The sequence below is a fragment of the Melanerpes formicivorus genome, unplaced genomic scaffold (assembly GCF_026170545.1).
Source record: "Melanerpes formicivorus ecotype bairdi unplaced genomic scaffold, bMelFor1.0.p_v2 SCAF_139, whole genome shotgun sequence".
NCBI lineage: Eukaryota > Metazoa > Chordata > Aves > Piciformes > Picidae > Melanerpes > Melanerpes formicivorus.
Window position 1 is genome coordinate 774,379 of NW_027142491.1, and position 21,487 is coordinate 795,865.

Here is a 21,487-nt window from a genome sequence, read left to right on the forward strand (position 1 = left end):
CTCCCTTTCCCTCGGAACTGCGCCGCGTTAGCCACACCTTGGATTAGAAACCTGCAGCTCTGGAGCCTGCCGCCGAAGAGAGACCTAGGCACCGGCTGCCAACGCCCGCTCGGTCCTCCCGAGTACAGCCTGGCGTTCTCATCGGCTTTGCCTCGGGTCCTGACTTGCCTCTGTTTCCTGAGTGGGGGGAAGCTATTTTGTGGCTTAGCCTTTCCCAGTTTCTGAATTCTTTGAATCGTACCAATTCCTGGTAGCATTCGCGACCCAGTGGGACCTGTCAATAAAATCTCACGAGTCTGGACATCATGTTGGGGTGGGGGGTTGGGGAAATAAAGATAGTTTTGTAATTCCCGCCTCGTTAACTGAAGCCCAACCAAAACAGGCCGGGACAGCTGCTCCGCTCCGTGTGTGCGGCGGCCGGGGCTGGGCTGAGCGGCCCCGCAGGCAACAGCGCCACGGCCAGGGAGGGCTCCGTGCTCCGCGGAGCCTGCGCGGTGCTGGGCACGGCCCCGGCCGGTAGGGCACGGCCCCGTGGCGGCGGTTACTGCCCTGGGAGGGCTCCGTGCTCCGCGGAGCCTGCTCGGTGCTGGGCACGGCCCCGGCCGGTAGGGCACGGCCCCGTGGCGGCGGTTACTGCCCTGGGAGGGCTCCCTGCCCCGCGGAGCCTGCGCGGCGCGGCTATAAAGGAAGAGCTGCGTCGCTACAGGCTGCTGTTCACAAAAGACCGGAGGAGTCCTGTCAAACGCCATCCGAGTTGTTATTAACGACAAAGCGAATTAAAATTTGATTAAAAACAATTTTCTTTTGAAAAGAGCAACTGAAGGCAACAAAAGGCGAGCAAACAGCGCCGCAGGCGTTTCCACTCTGCGCTCCACCAGCACGCACACGTAGCAGCAGCTAGTTCCTCTTTAAATAGTCTCTTCCTGATACATATTCATACCAAGAGGTGTGTCCAAGCAAATCAGTTCCTAAAATAGGCATCCCGGAGGTCGCTCTAGTGATGCAATCCTTCGGTGGCTCAACAGCACGTCTCACACTGGCTGGTTCCGTGCATGTGATCGCTGCTGCCTTAGCTCTACTCTCGCAAGCCTTACTCCCGCTTCCTCTTCCCACATTGCTTGCCAACAATCGACTCCTCTCCTTGCAGCTCCTTCAGCAGCTTATTGTTACACAGGCTATTTTCCACACTAGCTGTTAGCTTCCCTAATGACATTAATATTTCACTCTACTCTTCAGGCTTCCACAGAAATATAAGAAAGCAAACCAAATATAAACAATGAGAGCAAAGGCAAAGAATAAGAAACATTTTCTAGTAAAAGAAAACATTTTACTCCTATCTCACAATTTCCTGTGTCTGGTTCCCTGTCCCACTTTTGAGTTCCATACTTTTGCTTTAGAGTTTCTCTCTGGCCAAGCCATTCTCCATCATTTTCCTCCAGGCCAGCCAGCCTGAGCTCAGTGCCAGGGAAATTGATGGAGCAGATTATCCTGGGGGCAATAACTGCACCTGAAGCATGGCCAAGGGCTCAGGTCCAGCCAGCATGGATTTAGGAGGGGCAGGTCCTGCCTCTCCAACCTGAGCTCCTTCTATGATCAGGTGACTGTCTGGGGGCTGTGGGGCAGGCTGTGGATGTGGTCTGCCTGGACTGCAGCAAGGCCTTTGCCACCACCCCCCACAGCAAACTCCTGGCCAAGCTGTCAGCCCCTGGCCTGGGCAGCAGCACTCTGAGCTGGGTTAGGAACTGGCTGGAGGCTGAGCCCAGAGAGTGGTGGTGAATGGTGCCACAGCCAGCTGGCAGCCAGGCACCAGTGGCATCCCCCAGGGATCAGTGCTGGGCCCTGTGCTCTTCAACATCTTCACTGATGATCTGGATGAGGGCATTGAGTCAGTCATCAGCAAGTTTGCAGATGACACCAAGTTATGAGCAGATGTTGGTCAGTTAGAGGACAGAAGGGCTCTGCAGAGGGACCTTGCCAGGCTGGACAGATGGGCAGAGTCCAATGGGATGGCATTGAACAAGTCCAAGTGCCACGGGCTGCACTTTGGCTACGGCAATCCCATGCAGGGCTACAGGCTGGGGTCGGAGTGACTGGAGAGCTCCCAATCAGAGAGGGGCCTGGGGGTGCTGATTGACAGCTACCTGAACATGAGCCAGCAGTGTGCCCTGGTGGCCAAGAGGGCCAGTGGCATTCTGGCCTGCATCAGGAATAGTGTGGCCAGGAGCAGGGAGGTCATTGTGCCCTGTGCTCAGCACTGCTTTGGCCACAGTTGACTCCTGTGTCCAGTCCTGGGCCCCTCAGTTTAAGAAGGACATTGAGACACTTGAAGGTGTCCAGAGAAGGGCAACAAGGCTGGGGAGAGGCCTTGAGCACAACCCTGTGAGGAGAGGCTGAGGGAGCTGGGGTTGTTTAGCCTGGAAAAGAGGAGGCTCAAGAGTGACCTCATTGCTCTCTCCAACTCCCTGCAGGGAGGTTGTAGCCAGGAGGGGGTTGGCCTCTTCTCCCAGGCAACCAACCCCAGAACAAGAGGACACAGTCTCAAGCTGTGCCAGGGGAGGTTCAGGCTGGAGGTGAGGAGAAAGTTCATCCCAGAGAGAGTTGTTAGCCATTGGGATGTGCTGCCCAGGGAGGTGGTGGAGTCCCCATCCCTGGAGGTGTTCAAGAGGGGATTGGATGTGGCACTTGGTGCCATGGTCTAGTCATGAGGTCTGTGGTGAGAGGTTGGACTCGATGATCTTTGAGGTCTCTTCCAGCCTTGGTGATTCTGTTAGACTGTGATTATTTCCCCTTACATAATAACCAGTTCCTGTCTGATGCCCTCTACCAGGTACTACTGTGCTCCACCAACATGCCCCCAGCGCTGTTTGCTTGCCTCTTACTGCCTTAAATTGCTCCTTTCAAAATCAAATGGATCTTAACCAAATTGTAATTGGCTTTGTCATTTGTAACACCACTGATTCTGCTGCTGTCTCTCCAGTGCCCACTGAACCTGTGGCACCATTCAGCTCAAAGCCATTGCCCCCTGTCCTGGCCTGCAACCCCTCCAGGCAGGAGGCAGCCACAGCCTCCCTGGGCAGCCTGGGCCAGAGTCTCCCCAGCCTCACTCTCAACAATTTCTTCCTCCTCTCCACTCTCAGTCTCTGCTCTCCCAGCTCAAAGCCATTGTCCCTGGGCCTCGCACTCCCAGCCCTTGTCCAGAGTCCCTCCCCAGCTCTCCTGGAGCCCCTTCAGGCACTGGAGGGCTGCTCTAAGGTCTTGCTGGGGCCTTCTCCAGGCTGAACAGCCCCAACTCTCCCAGCCCTGCCCCATAGGGAAGGTTCTGCAGCCCTCTGGTATCTTTGTGGCCTCCTCTGGACCTGCTGCAGCAGTTCAACATCCAGAAGAAAGTGGAGAGTTGGGCTCCTCAAGACAAGAGAGAGGTGGAGGTGCTGGAGCCAGGGCAGAGCAGGGCAGGGAAGCTGGGAAGGGCCTGCAGGAGAAATCTGATGAGGAGAGGCTGAAGGAGCTGGGGATGGTTAGTGTGCAGGAGAGGAGGCTGAGGGCAGAGCTCCCTGCTCTCTGCAGCTCCCTGAGAGGAGGCTGTGCAGAGCTTGCTGCTGCTCTCCTCTCACAGGGGATGAACAAGAGGCAATGGCCTCAGGCTGCAGCAGGGCAGGCTCAGACTGGACACCAGGCAAAGGCTTTTGCCAGCAGGAGTGGTCAGAGCTTGGCAGAGGCTGCCCAGGGAGGTGGTGGAGTCCCCAGGCCTGGAGGTGTTTCAGGGTGGTTTGGCTGTGGTGCTTGGGGCTGTGGGTTAGGGGTGAGCCTTGCAGGGTAGGGTCAGGGGTTGGGGTTGGTGATCCTGAGGGGCTTTGCCTCCCTGGATGTCTCTGGGGCTCTGTGATTCTGTAAGGCTATGCACAGCCCTTGAGCTGTGTGATTCCATACCCTTACAAAGCCCAGGAGCAATTCCCTTCTGAGGGTTCTCAGATGACTTGCTTGGGCCTGCAAGGCTGATGAGGAGACACAGCATCCATAGAGATAGAACCAACAGCCCCAGCCCACCAGGGTGAGCATCCAAAGTGTGAGGAAAAATGTCTGTAACTGTCTGAGGGCTGGGGGTCAGGAAGGAAGGGCCAGGGCCAGGCTCTGCTCACTGTGCCCTGGCAAGGGATGGAAAGTGCAGCCCAGGAGGTTGCAGCTCAGCGGGAGGAGGAACTTCTTGCCTGGGAGGCTGCCAGAGGCCTGGAGCAGGCTGCCCAGAGAGGTTGTGGAGTCTCCTGCTCTGGAGCCTTTGCAGCTCTGTCTGGATGTGTTCCTGTGGGACCTGTGCTGGATTCTCCGCTCCTGTTCTGTCCACAGGACACTTCCCTGTGGGGTCTCTCCCATTGCTGGAAGGCAGAGCTTCCCTTTTATCCTCAATTCCCAGACACACATTTCCCTCTCCCTTTCCCCCCTGGCAGAGCTACTCAGGACTTACAGTCTCCCTGGAACGCCTCCTGCCTGTCCCCCTTCCCATGGAACCCCCTGCATCACACATCCCAGCTGCATTCCAATTAGGTTCTTCCCTCCTCTGGGTGGAGAAGTTAATATGCAGCAGCCTGGGAAGCCTTTGCTCTGTCCTAACAGTTCAGCAGCTGGGGCTGGCTGTGTTCAGTGTCTGCCCTCTTCGGCCAGCCTCCTGCTGCTTTCACACCAAGAGCCCAGGGGAGGCACTGAGCAGAGGCCCTTTGTGACTGACAGACAGCGAGGGGAGGAGAGCTCTCTGCTGCTTCCTTTGCTCTTGCAACTCCCTCTGAGCCAATTCTGCCTGCTTTGGATCCCATCCTGTCGGCACCTGTGTGCTTCCCCCTGGCAAGGAATGGAGACCTCTTGCTTTAAATTATTGTGGGGTTATTCAAGTTTTGTTTCAATTATTTTCAGAATGGTAACATTATAGAACATTTAGAATAAACCTTTATTTAGAATAAACCAAGCCACGTTGGAAGAGACCTTCAAGATCATGGTGTCCAACCCATCAACCAATCCAACACCACCTAAACAACTAACCCATGGCACCAAGCACCCCATCAAGTCTCCTCCTGAACACCTCCAATGACGGCGACTCCACCACCTCCCCAGGCAGCCCATCCCAATGGCCAATCACTCTCTCTGTGTAGATCTTCTTCCTAACATCCAACCTGAACCTTCCCTGGCACAGCCTGAGCCTGTGTCCTCTTGTTCTGGTACTGGCTGCCTGGGAGAAGACAGCAACCTCTGCCTGTCTACAGCCTCCCTTCAGGTAGTTGTAGAGAGTGATAAGGTCACCCCTGAGTCTCCTCCTCTCCAGGCTGAGCAACCCCAGCTCCCTCAGCCTCTCCTCACAGGGCTGTGCTCCAAACCCCTCACCAACTTCGTTGCCCTTCTCTGGACTCGTTCCAGCAAGTCAACCTCCTTCCTAAACTGAGTGTCCCAGAACTGGACACAGGACTTGAGGTGCAGCCTAACCAGTGCAGTGTACAGAGGCAGAATGACCTCCCTGCTCCTGCTGGCCACACTCTTCCTGATGCAGGCCAGGATGCCATTGGCTGCCTGGGCACACTGCAGGCTCATGTTCAGCCTACCATCGACCAGTACCCCCAGGTCCCTCTCTACCTGGCTGCTCTCAGCCACTCTGACCCCAGCCTGTAGCACTGCCTGGGGTTGCTGTGGCCAAAGTGCAGCCCCTGGCACTTGGACTTGTTCAATGCCATCCTGTTAGCCCCTGCCCATCTGTGCAGCCTGGCAAGGTCCCTCTGCAGAGCCTCTCTACCCTCCAGCAGATCAACTCCTGCCCCCAGCTTGGTATTGTCTGCAAATTTACTGATAGACTCAATGCCCTCATCCAGATCATCAATGAAGATGTTAAAGAGCACAGGGCCCAGCACTGATCCCTGAGGCACACCACTGGTGCCTGGCTGCCAGCTGGCTGTGGCACCATTCACCACCACTCTCTGGGCTCAGCCTCCAGCCAGTTCCTAACCCAGCTCAGAGTGCTGCTGTCCCAGCCAGGGGCTGACAGCTTGGCCAGGAGCTTGCTGTGGGGTACAGTGTCAAAGGCCTTGCTGAGGTCCAGGTAGACTACACCCACAGCCTGCCCCACATCCACCAGGCAGTCCCCTGGGCATGGAAGGAGATCAGGTTGGTCAGGCAGGACCTGCCCTTCCTAAATCCATTCTGGCTAGGCCTGATCCCTTGGCCATCCTCTAAGTGCTGTGTGATTGCACTCAGGATGACTGCTCCATCATTTTCCCTGGCACTGAGGTCAGGCTGACAGGCCTGGAATTCCCTGGCTCATCCAACCGGCCCTTCTTGTGGATGGGGACCACGCTGGCCAGCTTCCAGTCCTCTGGGACCTCCCCAGTGAGCCAGGACTGCTAGAAAATGATGGAGAGTGGCTTGGCCAGCTCATCTGCCAGCTCTCTCAGCACCCTAGGATGGATCTCATCCGGTCCCATGGACTTGTGGGGATCCAAGCGGCTGAGGAGAGCTCAAACTACCTGCTCCTGGATCACAGGGGGAACTATGCTGCTCCCTGGCTCCTTCTGCCAGCTCTGCAGGCCAGCTGTCTGGAAGATGTTCTGTCCTGCTAGTAAAAATTGAGGCAAAGAAGGTGTTAAGTACCTCTGCCTTTTCCTCATCCTTTGTTACAACGTTCCCCTCCATGTCAACCAAGGAGTGGAGGTTGTCCTTGCCCTTCCTCTTGCTATTAATGTATTTATAGAAGGACTTTTTGTTGTCCTTCACAGCAGAGGCCAGGCTAAGCTCCAAATGTGCTTTTGCCTCCCTAATTTTCTTCCTACATGATTTAGTAACATCCTTAAACATTCCATGGGTTGCCTCCCCTCTCTTCCAAAGGTGATACACCCTCTTTTCTTCCCTTAGCTCTATTAAGAGTTCATTACCCATCCAGGCTGGCCGGCTGCCCCGGCGGCTCATCTTCCGGCACATTGGCACAGCCTGTCCCTGAGCCTTCAACAATTCTTCCTTGAAGCAGGCCCAGCCCTCCTGGACCCCTTTGTTTTTAAGGGCTTTATCCCAAGGAACCCTCTGAGTTAGTTCCTTCAGTAACCCGAAGTCTGCCCTCCGGCAGTCCAGAGTGGAGGTCTTCTTGCTGCCCCTCTTGGCTTGACCAAAACCCAAGAATTCAATTATCTCGTGGTCACTGGACCCCAAACACCCTCCAACCACCACATCCCCACCAGCCCTTCCCTGTTGGTGAAGAGGAGGTCAAGCATAGCCTTGCCCCTGCTAGGCTCTTGCAGCACCAGGGATGAGAAGCTGTCCTCCATGCACTCTCAGAACCTCCCAGACTGCCTTCTCTCTGCTGTGTTGAGATCCCAGCAGATGTCAGGCAGGTTGAAGTCGCCCATGAGAACAAGGTCTGGTGATTGAGACAGCCTCTAGCTGCCTATAGAATGCTTCATCAACTTCTTCCTCCTGGTTGGGTGGTCTATAACAGACTCCAACCAGGATGTCTGCCCTGCCGGTCTTCCCTCTAATTCTCACCCACAGGCACTCAACCTGATGGTCCCTGATCTCTGTCTCAACAACAGAGTCTAACAACAGAGTCTAAAGCAACAGAGTCTAAAGCAACAGAGCTCCCAACACCAGAGCTTATAACAATGGAGTTTAGAACCAGTAGAGTTCCTAACAACAAAGTTTAAAACAAGAAAGTGTATAAGCAATAGTTTATAAGTTTATAACAACAGAGTCAACAACAACAGAGTTCATAACAAGAGAGTCTGAAACACTGGAGTTCAGAAGCAGAGGAAGGTGCAGGGAGCACTGTGTGAAGGGCTGGAGCCTGTGATGTTCTCCTCTGCTTCAAGGGCATGGGGTCTGCCAGCTGCTTCGGGCACTCCTGAGCAGTTCTCGGCTCCTTTCTCCCCAGAACTCAGACTGCTGCTGCTGGTGGTGCTGGCAGCCTTCTACACAGTGCTTCCCACCCTCTCAGCCTGGATAAGGATTACAGCAGGAGCAGCCCTGCAAGAGAGGATTTCCATGGCAGTCGTGGGGAGGGGAACTGAGGTCACCAAGGGCATTAGCAGCCTTGGCAAGAGGAACAGGGGACCTGGAGAATCAAAGCCCAGCAGAAGCATGGGAGGCTTGGCTGGAGGAGGAGTTGTGAGGGGCAAGGCTGAGAGCTGCAGAGCAACAGCTCCATGGAGTGGCTCTTCTCGGTGCTTAGCCCTGGACTGGGCTCCTGAGCCACAGCTGGCACAGATCCTGCCTGCAGCTCCACCTCTTTCACAAGGAGGATCTGCAGCTACTCTCAGGTCCCTGATGATGCCAGTTTTGGGGTCCAGCATGAGTTCTGGTCAGGGTCAGAGCCCTGCCATCCCCCCCTGCAGCCTTGCCCACACATTTGATTGTGCCACCACTGTGACTGCTGCTTCCTGTGGGATGCTCCACCCCAAAGATGCAAGTGGAGCAAACCACAGCAGACACCTCCCAGCTAATCTTGCTGGGGGTCCTGGCCCTTGCTGGGGCTTTACCTCTCCCTGCTTTGCTCTGGGGGATCCAAGTCGCCTGTGCTCCCCAGCTCCAGCTGAACTGGATTGGGACCAGCAGCTTCCGTGGTTTCCTGCCATGAAAGGGGACAAATCAAGCTGGCTGCCTTGGCTCGGGGCAGAGAGAAACTCAAGAGCCAGGAACATCTCTGCCTGCTGCCCTCTGCTGCTGAGCCGTGGCAGCTTCCGCTGGCAGTGCAGCAGGGTGCAGAGCTCGCTGCCAGCCCCTGGGGAGGGTTAAAGGCACTGTCCTGGCAAAAGGACAATCATCATCTTGATGAGAAACGACTGACTGAGAACGCTCCCCGAGGGGGAAGCTCAGTGCTGACTCAAGGGGTTGAAGCGGGATCCAGGCCCTTAGGATCAGCTCCCTTGGAGTTCTGATGGTCTCCCAACATGTCAGGAGAAGCTGTGCTAGGAACAGGCAACCTGCCAGCCTGAGGGAGAGGCCCAGCCCCGGGCACCCAGCAGGCCTTACCTCTTCTTGCTGGCCTTCAGTCTTGGCACTCTCCTCCTTCTTCCTCCTCTCCGGCAGAAGGTCATCCAGCAGGCTGAGCTCCCGCTTGGAGAACCAGAAGTCCATCGCCTTCCGCACCAAGACCAGAGCCAAATCCTTCACAGACAGGAGGGGAGATAGGGTGAGGCCAGAGCTGAGCCTTCCACCTCGCTGCAGACATGGCCTGCTGAGCAGCAGCAGCTCTTACCAGCAGGGGGAAGATGAGGGCAGCAGGGGACATCTTGATGAGGCAGAGCAGGGTGAGGCAGAGGACCTGGATGAAGGTGAAGAGGTGCACCTTGCGCAGGGGGACGTGCCGCAGGTAGAGGAAGTCCGGCTGGTGCTTGCTTGGCATCAGAACCAGCAGCAAGCGCTTGAAGAACTGCAAAGGCACAGGCCAAGAGCTGCCAGCTTAGCACCGCAGAAGCTTCCTGGCCCTGCTGACACCTGGAGGCTCTTTGCAGGATGCCGCTTGAAAGCACAAGGCCTGGCAGCCGCTCTGGACGCTCCTCCTGGGGGCAGCAGCAGCCACTTTCCCTCCCCTCCAGCTACCAGCCGGCTTGCCCACGGGAGCTGCCACCGACCTGCCCTTCCTCCGTGCGGCTCTCTTCTCTGCCTTTCCTGGCCCACCGAATGCCCCTGCAAGCGCTGCCGGCAGCGGTGGAAGCTGCCTTCCCTGGGCACCGAGTTCCCCCATTTCCACCTGAGCAAACCCTGCCCTGCCCTAGCCCCTGACCCGAGCACGCTGAGGAACCGCTGCTCCCAGCCCCAGAGATCTCCTGGGCCCCCACCCACCTCTCCCTCACAGCAAAGGCTTTCCCTGCGCGCTCGCAGAGAGCCTCTGCCGCGGCCCCGCGTTGGCCTTGCTGCCGGGCAGAGGCGGCAGCAGGGAGCAGCCGTGCTGCAGGCTGCCGCTGAGGCACTACCTGGAGTCCTCGGAGCGACGACACACCCATGTAGAGGAAGATGCCGTAAAGCACAGGCATGGGGATGAGCTGCGGAGGAGAAGGCAACGGTCTGTGCCTGACGTGGCACTGGCAGGCTCAGCACCCTGCTCTGCGGGCACTGCCCGCAGCCGCCTGAACCCCCAGCAGGGCTGGCCCTGAAAGGCAGCTGGAACCCAAAGCTCTGGGCGCCGCTCGCTCGCCTCCAGCGCACCCCAGTGGGGGCCGAAGGGCTGCAAAGCAAAGCCCAAGCTGCTTCCCGGCACAGGTCAAGCCCCAGGGTCGGGGGTCGCCTCCTCCTCCGCTCCACAGCTCCCGGGGGCTGGAGAGGCGCTGGGAGGTGTGTGTGTCAGTGCCACAAAGCCGGTGCCGGTCGGGGCTTGGCATTGCCCTCTCACCTTTAACACCGAGGTCAGGAAGACAGAGCAGCCCATGAGCACAAAGACCATCAAGCCAGTGACTCTCTGCTCTCGCACCCCCAGGAACCTGGGTTGCTCTCCTGGAGCTGAGCCGGCAGACTCCACCTTGAGGCTGTTCACGTGGGTGATGGACAGCACAGTGGCAGCCACAAACCAGGGCAGGCCCATCAGGGAGCACACCCCCAGCAGCACAGACACCACAAAGAGGTCCAGGTGGTAGCCACATCCTTTCTGCAAGGAAGGCAGCAAAAGAAGGAGCAGAGCAGCCCACAGCGCAAGAGCAAGGGCAGCCTCAGCAGTCAGACTCTGCCCCTGCTTGAGCCGCTCCTGGCAGCACAGCAGAAGGCTTCCTTCCCGCGGCTGCCGCCACCACTTCACAAGCACAGCACGCTTCCCTCCTGCACCCAGCTCCATGTGCTGCTGCAGAGCGCTCGTCTCAGCTGCCCTGGGCTTTGCTCCCTGGGGCACCACTGCTGCAGGAGAGCATCCTGCCACCCAGCCCGATGCTGGCTGCAGCCCAGGGCGGGGCGGGACGGGCTCATCTCTTGCAGCCTCTTACCTTCAGCTTGTGGTCCTTCCTGTTGACGATAGCAACCGTGATGTGCTGGTCCATGAAGATCAGGACGGTGCAGAGCAGAGCTGGGATGAGCGCAGCGAACACTGTCCACACGGGGTTGGGTCCTAGGGGGCTGATGAACCACCCGCGGTCGTCCCTGGTCAGCTGCAGCAAAGCACAGGCCTCAGCAGCAGCTCTCAGCCCAGACACTGCCCTGCCTTGCATTTTGCCTCTCCCCTCCTGAGGCACAGCATCTCCCAGCCTTGGCTTCAGGTCACCCTCTCTGGTGGGCTCCAGCAGTGCCGGCGGCCTCTCTGCAGGCACCTGCAGCTACTTCTCCTGGAGGTGCCCAGCTTTGGGGCTGCCTTCTCATTTCCAGAAAGAAAGCGTGCCTTGGAGGCACAGGAGGAGATGGGCAGAGCAGCAGCATGTCCTGCAGGCCCAGCCCCAGCCTGCCCTGCCATCCCCTCCCTTGCGGCAGCCCCGAGGGCTGAAGCCAGTTCCAAGCCAGGCAGCCTCATTACCTTGATCTCACTGGGCACGTGGAGCTTGGGCGAGGGGATCCCAACCAGGTAGTCGGTCAGCACCATGGTGACCAGGGTGAGGAAAACAGCAAAGTCACTGATGAGGGAGCGCACCTAGGGGAGAAGAACAGAGCTGAGGGGGGCACTGCCAGCGGGGCCACACTGGGGCATGGAGAAGCTGGGGCCATCGACACCCCCAAGGCCGGGGCAGCAAATCCCCCCGCAGCGCCTGCAGCCTCCTCCCTTGCCGACATGCTGTGGCTGTGAGAGCTGGGCCCAGGCATGGGAAGAGCTGAATGAAGTGGGCAAGGGCTGCTGGAATTCAAGCCTTTAGCAGATCTATTGCCACTGCAGCCACGATGGCATAAGGCTCTGCAGCTCCCTTCCTGCCTCAGGGGGAGCAGTTGGGGCTTTGTCCAGGGCAGCTCTGCGTTTGAAACAACTTTGCCCCCGAGCAGGCAAGGCACGGGTTGGGGGGTGGGGGTAAACCAAAGCTAACTGTGGAAGACCCAATTTCCCCCCCCCGAAAGGGAAGACAGAGAACACAGAAGGGGCCCTGGGGTAGGGGGTAGGACAGGTGGGAAAGGCTGTGAGCCGTTTTCATCCACAGAAGGCAGCGGGGGGGGGGGGGGGGGGAATCCGAGGCGGTGCAGAGCTTCTCTTCCAGCTTGGCATTTCCCAGCTTGACCAAGTGGTGGTGGAGACTGCTTGGGGAAAGGAGGGTGGAGACTGTTGCTACTTTGGTGGTGAAGAAAGGGCTGCTCCTCAGGTTCTTCAGGAAGCTGGCCAGGGCAAAGGTGGAGAAGAGGAGGATGCAGCACCAGAAGAAGACATTAGGCACGTAGGGGCCATGGGGCCCACAGGCAGGGCCTCGGAACTCTCCCCGCAAGTGCCGGCACTCCTGGAGAGACAGAGAGTCGGGACACAGGCGGTGAAGGTGTGGCCAGGACACGCTGGGTAAGGAGGGGGTGAGGAGGATCTGGCAGCAGCACGCTTGGCAGCCCCTCCGCAGCGCAAGGGCTCTGCCTTGTGCACCGGGGGGATGCCCCCTGGCGGCGGCACGAGGAAGCAGTGGCTCGGGGCACTCACAGTCACGGTGAGGTTGTGCCAGGCGATGCCAGGCACGTCGAGCTTGCTGCTCTCCCAGAAACGCAGGGTTTCGAGGCTGGGCTGGGCTGGTGCCACACACTCGCAGCTGGCAGGAGAGAAGCCAGGAGAGGGGTAAGGAAAAGGCAAAGGAGAGGCAGCCCTGAGCTCCTGGCCAGAGGCAGCAGCCTTTAGCAGGGCAGCACTCACCTGGAGTTGGTGTAGCTGGCGAGGGCGCCGGGCGTGTGCACAGGGTAGGTGACTCGCAGCTGACTCAGCTTCTCCAGAGCCTCGTAGATGAAGATGAGGCAGATGAGGGAGGCGTAGGTCTCCTCGGTGAAGCGAGTGATGTAGCGCACCAGGGAGCTGGCGTCGGTCACCACCAGCACCAGGGAGAAGAAGGTGGTCCAGAGCCCGATGCACGCCCGCAGGGACAGGTAGGAGAGCGCCTGCTCCCTGGGGAACCAAAGCCAGGTGGGAAGGGGGAGAGGCCAGCAAGGGGCTGCCAGCTCTGCCTGCCCTGGGCAAACCTCAGAGCAGTTTAGGAGCGTGGCCAGGCTGGGGGCGGGGGGGAGGCAGTCTCCAGCAAGTGCCACAGACAGCCTCGGGGCTGCAGCCTGGGCTCTGGACCCGCGCGAGGAGAGGCCAAGGACTTAGCAGCAGTTGGGTTAAGGCCCTGGGGGCTAGTGGAGGTCAGGCGCCGGCTGTGGGAGGTGCTGTGGTCTCACCTCACTCTCATGCCCGAACACCAGCGCTGGCTGGGTTTGTGCCCAGTCACCTGCTGCCAACCCACCCCCACGACTCCCCGTCTCCGCCCTCCAGAGCCCCTGCACCACCAGCTAGTAAAGCAGCAGCAGCCTGCAACAGCTCTGACACCGGAGACAACTGAGACCTCACAAGTGCCACCCGGAACAGCACGGCCCAAGCATCTTTTCCTCCTCCCTGTCTCCTGCTGCAGCCTCTGCCAGCCCCTGGCTGTGGCAGCCAGCCTTACTTGCAGAAGTGGTAGATGATCTTCTCAAAGACAAGGATGGGTCCGGTGCTGCCGAGGATGGTGAGAGGCTGCCCAGCAAAGAGGCAATAGACCACGCCGCACAGGCAGGCACCCATCAGGGACTCCATGGCACTCTGCCCGGGGGAGAGAGGCAGCAGGCACTAAGGAGATCATGCAGGGCAAGCCCACACCCCCCAGCAAAGCCGAGTGAGCGCAGCAGGGACTTGTGCCCGAGGGTGGGCCCTCCCTCTGCCCTGCCAGCCAGCAGAGAGAGCTGCTCACCATGCAGCCCTCGGTCGCCTCCCCCAGCAGGCCGCCGAAGGTGATGACAGGGGACATGCCGGCGCAGTAGAGGAAGAGGACGGACGCCAGGCACTGCAGGCTGAAGGCGTCCCGAAAGTCGCTCCAGAACCAGGGCACTTTGCGCTTCACGTCCTGGATGAAACCTCCGCAGAACCTGGAGGCAAGAAGGGAGGCTGAGTGTGCTGCGGGAGGGGCTGTGGAGCTCTCTGCTGCACAAGGGCAGCCACAAGCTCAGAGCGACTTGCAGGGCTGCAAAGCAGAAGTCTGCTGGAGCCTGCTTTATACCCAGGAGAAAGGGAGGCAGGCAGGAGAGCTCCTGCAGCACAAGCAGGCCTCGGCCCAGAGCCCCTCCCCTCTGCCCCTCAGCAGCAGCAGTGCTCTCCCTGGGGGTCTCTACCCCTCTGCCCCCACCCCAAATCCAGCAAAGCAGGGGCGATGCCGCTGCGCCTGAGCCCAGCCGCCCACCTCTCCCCCTGCCGGGCCCAGGGCACCGAGGTGGTGCTGTGCAGCCCCTGCCTGAAGCAGCTAAGGCCAGAGCCCTGCCGGAAGGGCAGCTGCAGCCTCAGTTTCCAAGGCCAGCAGAACCAAGGCCAGCCAGGGGAAGCTCAGATCACCTTCCTGTCCACTCCAGCTCCGGCCCAGTGTGTCTCGCGGGCTCGCTCGGCGCAGCACTGCCACCCGCAGCTCCTAGCACCTTCCTTTTCTCCTGGGGAAATGGGAGCAAGGTACAGATGCCCACCTGTCACCGTTCCTCCTGCTCTGGCTCTGGGACTGGCAGAGGGGCACCTGGAGAGCCTGGCCCCCTCAGCACATCCCCAGCCGCGCTGCCGTGCTGCCCCTGCCCCTCCCGCCTCCCGCCCTGCGGCACCCACCTGGGGAGGGACCTTTTCCGGGGGCTTGATTCGGATGGAGGGATCCCACTGGCCTGCTGGCAAGACCTTCACCTGCTCCAGGAACTCTGCCAGGCCAGCCAGCAGGTCCCCTGGCTTCCTGCCTTTATAGGCAACTTCTTGGAAGACCTGCCAGCAGGAGGCAAGCTGCTGAGAGGACAGCCCGCCTTGGATGCCCTCTCCAGGGCAATCAGCTCCTGCCTAAATGCAGGAGAATCTTCCCCATCGTTCCTGCTGGGGGCAGGCAGCATTCCCCCACAGCAAACACCTGCCCACTCTGGGAGGTGCAATGGTCTCCTGCACGAGGTCCCCATCCCCAGGGGCACCCCACGGCCTTTAGCCTAAAGCCAGAGGTGACCCAGAGCTCCCTTATCTGCTGGTACCTCATCAGTCATCAGAGTAGCCATGGCCCTGCCGACCTCGTGGTACTGCTGGGCTTTTCCTGCTGGCCCCAGCAAAACAAACAGGAACCTGGGCAAGAAAAGCAACATGAGGCAGGAGAAGGTGTCCTTGCTCAAAGAGCACCCAAGGAAAGCCCCAGGAGCTGCCAGACCAGAGTCTGGCTCCAGCGGGGACACACAGGCAGCGTCTCCCAAATTCATCAGAATTGATCCCACACTCAGTCTGGGCCAAGGGCCATTCAGATGCGCTGGTGGCTACCAAAGCTCCAGCAGGGAAGGGAGACACAAAGGCAAGGAGATGGGGGGGAAGGGGGGGGCTTGTTCCCTTGGCAGCCCCACTGGTGCGTGGAGTTGGATGCCGTGGCGTGGGGCTCTTGGGAAAGCAAAGCTGTGTGCTTCTCACTCAGACCTGGTTGGGATGGGCACTTGGGTCAGCCCCGGGAGCAGCACAGCCTGGGCCAGGCGGACAAAGGCCAGCAGGGGCTGCTGAAGGGCCCCCAGCTCCCCTACGAGCAGGCTGCAGGCTTCGGCCCCGCTGGGAATCCTCTTCAGCAAGCGCAGCTCCTCCTGGGCACAAGAAGCAATCCTCAGGCAGCTGCCCCGAGAGCAAAGCCCTCGACGCTCTGCAGCCCTCCCTGGGGCCACCTGGCCAGAGCCAATCTGGCCCTGAAGGCAGAAGAAAGCTGCAGGGCTCTCACCTTGCCTAGAGCCATTGTGGAGCTCTCCTGCTTCCTCTCTCCTTCAGCCACAGCAGCGTCTGCAGAAGGCTGAGGGCTGAGCGCTGACACTGGCAGGGGAACAAAGGCACTTGGAGAGGTGGGCAGGTTGCCAGGGCTCTGCCAGGGTGAGCCTGCTGGGACCCAAGCCCTGCAGAAGCCTTCAGCAGCTGTCAGAGCCCTGGAGAACAGCTCACCTCGGGCCACAGCCCTGGCCAGGAAGCTCTTCCTCTCCTTGCTCTGATGCTGCAGCAGAAGCACTTCTCGCACTCTCGCCCGTGCCTGCTCATCAAGCCCTGAGCTCTGTCCCTGCTGGTGCAGGATGGCATCTGGGGGGGCAGAGGGAAAGAAGCCATCAGAGCAGACACCCCCAGTCCCAGCCCTGTTTCGACGAGCGACCTGCCAAGCCCTGCCTCCTGCTTCTCTTTGGCTGGAGAATGCTCTGCAGTCGCTTCTCTAACCCCACACATTGCTTCCAAGAGGAGCCCACCCTGCAGGCAAAGCCCAGTGCCAGGGTTGGGCCCCCAGCCTCTGCTTAAACCCACAGCAGGACTCCTGGGTAGGAGCCTGCCATTGGGGCAGGGTTTGACTGGGGAGGGAAGGGCACCAGAGGCAGCTGAGTTGGGCTGTTGCCAGAGGGACACAGAATGCAGGCTACCTGCAATCTCTTCCATGCTGTTGGCACCGATGTCCAGCAGCACTGTGCCACTGCTGATCAAGCTCCTCAGCTCCAAGAGGCTGGGCAGGGAGAGTGTGGCCACGTAGGGCTTGCTCCAGCATTCACTGCCATCTTCCAGGTCCTCCTCAAACTTGAACCACCTGCAGACACAGGATGTGATCAGCCCCAGGGATGGGAAAAGTGCCCCCAGCTTTGGCAGCCCTTGGAGAGAGCTGTGGGGTAGCAAGAGAAGAAGGCTCCTGGCAGCAGCAGCAGCAGCAGCAGCAGCAGCAGCAGCAGCAGCAGCAGCAGCAGCAGCAGCAGCAGCAGCAGCAGCAGCAGCTGTGAGAGCTTTGCTTCCCTCAGGGAGGAAAGAAGAGCTCTGAGCGCTGCTGGCCCAGGGCTCCTCTGGCACCGCTGCCAGCAGCAGGGCTTTACCTTGCTGCATCCTTCCACTCAGCAGCTTCACCCTCTGCCACGCAGAGCTCAGCCATCTGGCAGAAGAGTTTGTGGGGAGCATGCTGCTCGTCCTCCTGGCTCCCAAGGATGGCCTGCACCCGCTGGGCTGGGCTGGCTGGGGGCAGAAGACAAAGCTCTGTGCTCTCAGCCTGCCTGAACCAGCTCTGTCCTGCTCTCATGCCAAGGGACCACCAGCTCAGCACCAGCTCAGCCACAGATGCTGGGCTGGCTCCTCTCCCCTGGACTCCTCCTCTGCCCAGGCTTGCACAGAGCCATGGAGCAGGAGCAGCATCTGCTCCACCTCTGACTCAGGGTGGGCAGCCTCCCTTCCCTTCCCTTCCCCACAGGGCCATTTTTAAGGCCAGGATGCCTCCCAGGAAGAGGAGCCTCAGTCCATGATGCATGGCACTGCCTTGCCAGCCCCTCCTGAGCAAAGCCTGGCGAAGGGAGGCCTTGCTAAACGCTGCCATTTCCCTCGGGAGGGCAGCAAGCCACACAAGCCAGGCACAGGGAGCTGCTTGCAGAAGCCCCCAGGTGCACACAGCCCAAGGAGCTCAGGGAACAGCCTGGGGGCACTCACCCTGCCTGCCACAGCTGGGGGATCGGCTTCTCATCACCCGCCTCCTCCCCACGTCCCGGGCACGGTGGCCTGCAAGAGAAGAGTCACTTGCAGAGCTCCTGATGCTGCAGAGATGGGGGAGGCAGTGCCACTGTTCAGCCAGAGCAGCCCTGCCCAGGAGGAAGCACCACCTTGGTGCCTTGGGAGAAGGCACTGGGCTGCTGGCTCCTCTGCCAGGCTCTCTCTGCAGCCTTACTTTGCAACTGATGCTCAGAGTGGAAGCTGGCAGTGCTGCTCCATTTGCCCTGGTCAATCACCGCCTCTTCGTCGTATTCCTGCTCAGCAAGGAGAAGAGGGGCAAAGCTCTCTAGAGGTCCTTTACCTCCTCCACCCCTGTGGCCACACAAGTCCCCCAGGGTCACATTTCTGCATGCCCCCTCCTCCAGGAAAACCCAAACCCGTGGAGTGAAGGAAGGCTGCCAAAGCCCTTTAAGGTTCCCGAGTGCAAGCAGAAGCCAGCTGCCAGGCCCACTAAACTGTGTCCTGAAGCACCCCATCTACAGCTTCCTGAACAGCTGCAGGGATGGCAACTCCACCAGCTCCCTGGGCAGCCTGTTCCAGTGCCTGACCTCTCGGGAGAGAAGTTTTCCTCGTGCCCAATCTACACCTCCCCTGGCACCACTGAAGCCCATTCCCTCCCATCCTGTCACTAGTTGCTGGGGAGAGGAGACCAACACCAGCCTCACTCCAGCCTCCTCCCAGGGAGCTGGAGAGAGGTTTGTAGGAGCTTTGGCTTGCAGGAGGTTTTCCTTCCCATCCCCTCCTTGCTCTGAGCAGCGAGGCCGAAGCAGAGCAGGGCAAAGCATCTCCTCCTGCCCATGCCTCTGCCCCCTGGGGAAATGCCTCTGGGCTGTGGGGGAGAGTTTTGCCCTGTCTGGGGGGGATGCTGGGCCCCTGGGCAGAGCCCCAGCCACGCTACCAGTAACTCCTTCAGGGAGGCCATTTGGTATCCTCCGTTCTCGTCCATCCTCGCCTCGCTGGCTGCCTTGGCAGAGAATTGCACCTTGAGAGCAACCAAGGGGCAGATTCCCCCAGCACACCAGAGCAGGCCTCACGGAGAGGAGCTGAAGCTCAAGTGGCTGCCAGGGAGCACCAACACCGTGGAGACAGAGATGCCCCATGGTGACCTCATAATCTGGGCAGTGGGAGTCCTAAGGGCCTGGTTTGCCTTTGTTCCATAGGGGCTGAGATCTGCTGCCAGGGAGCAGGGAGGGGCTGGGAGGGCAAGAGGAGAGCTGCTGCCTGCCCCCCAGCACCAAGGGCTTCCCACAGGGCAGGGTGGCTGGGGCAGGATAAGGACCTGTGCCCACACAGCGCTGCCAGCCTGGCCTGAGTGCGGCTGCCCAGGCAGCCGGGCCAGGGGCAGAGCCTGGCACAGCCTGTGGGGCCGTGTGGGCATGTGCTGGGCTGGCACTGCTGCCCCTGGTGCCCTAGGGAGACACTGAGGGCACAGAGACTGCACAGGCAGCGTTTCCTACAGGAAAACTCCAACTGAGCCACACAAATCCACAACTCTCAACCCTTCTTCTTTCCCCTGTCACAGGGGCAGCACCCAGTGCCATGGGGCAGCACCCAGTGCCATGGGGCAGCACCCAGCCATGGGGCAGCACCCAGCTGTGAGGCAGCACCCAGCCGTAGGGCAGCACCCAGCTGTGAGGCAGCACCCAGCCATGGGGCAGCACCCAGCCATGGGGCAGCACCCAGCTGTGGGGCAGCACCCAGCCGTGGGGCAGCACCCAGCTGTGAGGCAGCAACCAGCCATGGGGCAGCACCCAGCTGTGGGGCAGCACCCAGCCGTGGGGCAGCACCCAGTTGTGAGGCAGCACCCACCCATAGGGCATCACCCAGCCCCACATGGGGCAGCAACCAGCCATGGGGCAGCACCCAGCTGTGGGGCAGCACCCAGCCGTGGGGCAGAACCCAGTGCCATGGGGCAGCACCCAGCCGTGGGGCAGAACCCAGTTGTGAGGCAGCACCCAGCCGTGGGGCAGCACCCAGTGCCATGGGGCACCACGCAGCTGTGGGGCAGCACCCAGCCGTGGGGCAGCACCCAGCTGTGGGGCAGCACCCAGCCCCACGTGAGGCAGCACTTGGTGCTGGGGCAGCAGCTGACAGGGCAGGATGGCACTGCCATGGTGTCTGGGCTCCATGGGCACTGGGGCAGGCTCTAAAGGCTCTCAAATGCCTTTCACAGTGGTTAAAGAAAGCAAATCTCTCTGGGACGTTGCCTTCGCTCCTCGCAGCTTGTCTGACTCTGTCAGTTCCAGTGGGAAGTGTGCTGGGGGGCAGCTAAAGCTCTTCTGCTGAATGGCCACTGGGGGAGACTCGAAAGCCCAAAGGCTTCTCCACGCCTCCAAAGCAGACCCAAAGCCCAGGACTCCTTCTCTGCCCCCACCTGGGGTTTGCCATAAGCCCCAGGGCTCTGATCCTTCCCCCCAGAGGAGAAGCATAGAATCAATAAGGTTGGAAGAGACCTCAAGGAGCATCAAGACCAAGCTGTCACCCAGCACCTCATGACAACTAAACCGTGGCTCCAAGTGGCACATCCAAGCCTTGTTTGAACAGCTCCAGGGATGGGGACTCCACCACCCCCCTGGGCAGCACATCCCCAGGGCCAATCTCTCTGGCTGGGAAGAATTTCTCCCTAACATCCAGCCTGAACCTCCCCTGGCACAGCTTGAGACTGTGTCCTCTTGTTCTGGTGCTGGGGGCCTGGGAGAAGAGCCCAACCCCCTCCTGGCTACAACCTCCCTGCAGGGAGTTGGAGAGAGCAAGAAGGCCTCCCCTGAGCCTCCTCTTCTCCAGGCTAAGCAACCCCAGCTCCCTCAGCCTCTCCTCACAGGGCTGTGCCCCAGACCCCTCCCCAGCTTTCTTGCCCTTCTCTGGACACCTTCCAGCAGCTCAACCTCTTTCCTGACCTGAGGAGCCCAGAGCTGGACACAGGACTCCAGGTGTGGCCTCAGCAGTGCTGAGCACAGGGCACAAGGACTTCCCTGCTCCTGCTGGCCACACTATTTTCAGGCACAAAACTGCACAGGGAAAATGTTGTCTGGCCCTGAAGGCCACAGCTAAGGCCTGGTCTGGCCCTGAAGGGCACAGCCAAGCCTGGAACCATCCTCCCCCCACAGCAGAGAAGGAAGCTGCCTGCATCCAGGGAGAAGAGAGGGAAGGGAAGAGGCAAGAGCTGGGCTGGCTGCCAGCTGAAATAGAGGCAGAGAACAGAGTGATGGGAATGAAATACCCAAAGGTTACAAACATCCTGTTCACACCTGGACCCCTCTGCACCTCCTGGAGCTCCTCTCTGTCCTTTGCTCAAGGCTTAAGCCTCAGCCCATGACACAGCAGCGATGGTGCTGAGGCACATGGGGCAGTGCTGGGCCATGCTTGGACTTGATTTGAAAGGTTTATTGGCACCCCACCCGCTCCTCTGAGTCCATGACACAGATCCTTCCCCCACACAGAGGCACAGACACAGCTCTGCGTGCTCCACGCACAGCTCCCCTGCCCCTCACGCACACACAGAGGCCAAAGGAGTCCCAGAGCTCTGCATGGACACACAGAGCCTCCCACGCCTCAGGCAGCCCTGCAGCCTGCGTGCCAAGATGCTGCCCTGCACCCACCCAGCCTCACCATCAGACCCCCCACATCTCCTGCCCCACTCCTGCTGCCCAGGGGCAGCCCCGAGCCTGTGTGTGTGCTCCCTGGCTGAGGCTGCACACCCAGGAGGGCAGAGGCTGCGCACCCAGGAGGGCAGAGGCTGCCACATCGTGGGGGAGAGCTCAGATCATAACCAACTGGGTGGCTCCCTAGAGAGAGCAGAGTGGGGCTGTGATCAGTGGCAGTCAGGCAAGTGAGCCCTGCTGGCCACTGCCCCACTTTTGGTGGCCACAGCAGCAGCTGCTCCCTCCTCAA

The 21,487-nt window shown here is 59.9% G+C and overlaps 1 protein-coding gene across 2 annotated transcripts in view; it reads right to left on the bottom strand.

Moving 5' to 3' along the window:
* LOC137456822 (uncharacterized) overlaps positions 1-21,487 on the bottom strand; it is a 60,645-nt gene that overhangs the window by 17,345 nt on the left and 21,813 nt on the right. For both annotated transcript variants that reach the window (XM_068168452.1, XM_068168453.1), the window contains 21 exons: positions 17,772-17,850; positions 17,537-17,605; positions 16,936-17,071; positions 16,498-16,658; positions 16,037-16,168; positions 15,822-15,910; positions 15,533-15,690; positions 15,106-15,193; positions 14,705-14,851; positions 14,447-14,538; positions 13,812-13,986; positions 13,530-13,663; positions 12,746-12,991; positions 12,539-12,644; positions 12,189-12,350; positions 11,450-11,563; positions 10,929-11,090; positions 10,349-10,600; positions 9,933-10,001; positions 9,215-9,388; positions 8,989-9,123 (listed from right to left, as the gene is read on the bottom strand). In XM_068168452.1, coding sequence (XP_068024553.1) covers positions 8,989-9,123; positions 9,215-9,388; positions 9,933-10,001; positions 10,349-10,600; positions 10,929-11,090; positions 11,450-11,563; positions 12,189-12,350; positions 12,539-12,644; positions 12,746-12,991; positions 13,530-13,663; positions 13,812-13,986; positions 14,447-14,538; positions 14,705-14,851; positions 15,106-15,193; positions 15,533-15,690; positions 15,822-15,910; positions 16,037-16,168; positions 16,498-16,658; positions 16,936-17,071; positions 17,537-17,605; positions 17,772-17,850 — 2,880 coding nt within the window. The remainder of the gene's footprint in view (positions 1-8,988; positions 9,124-9,214; positions 9,389-9,932; positions 10,002-10,348; positions 10,601-10,928; positions 11,091-11,449; positions 11,564-12,188; positions 12,351-12,538; positions 12,645-12,745; positions 12,992-13,529; positions 13,664-13,811; positions 13,987-14,446; positions 14,539-14,704; positions 14,852-15,105; positions 15,194-15,532; positions 15,691-15,821; positions 15,911-16,036; positions 16,169-16,497; positions 16,659-16,935; positions 17,072-17,536; positions 17,606-17,771; positions 17,851-21,487) is intronic.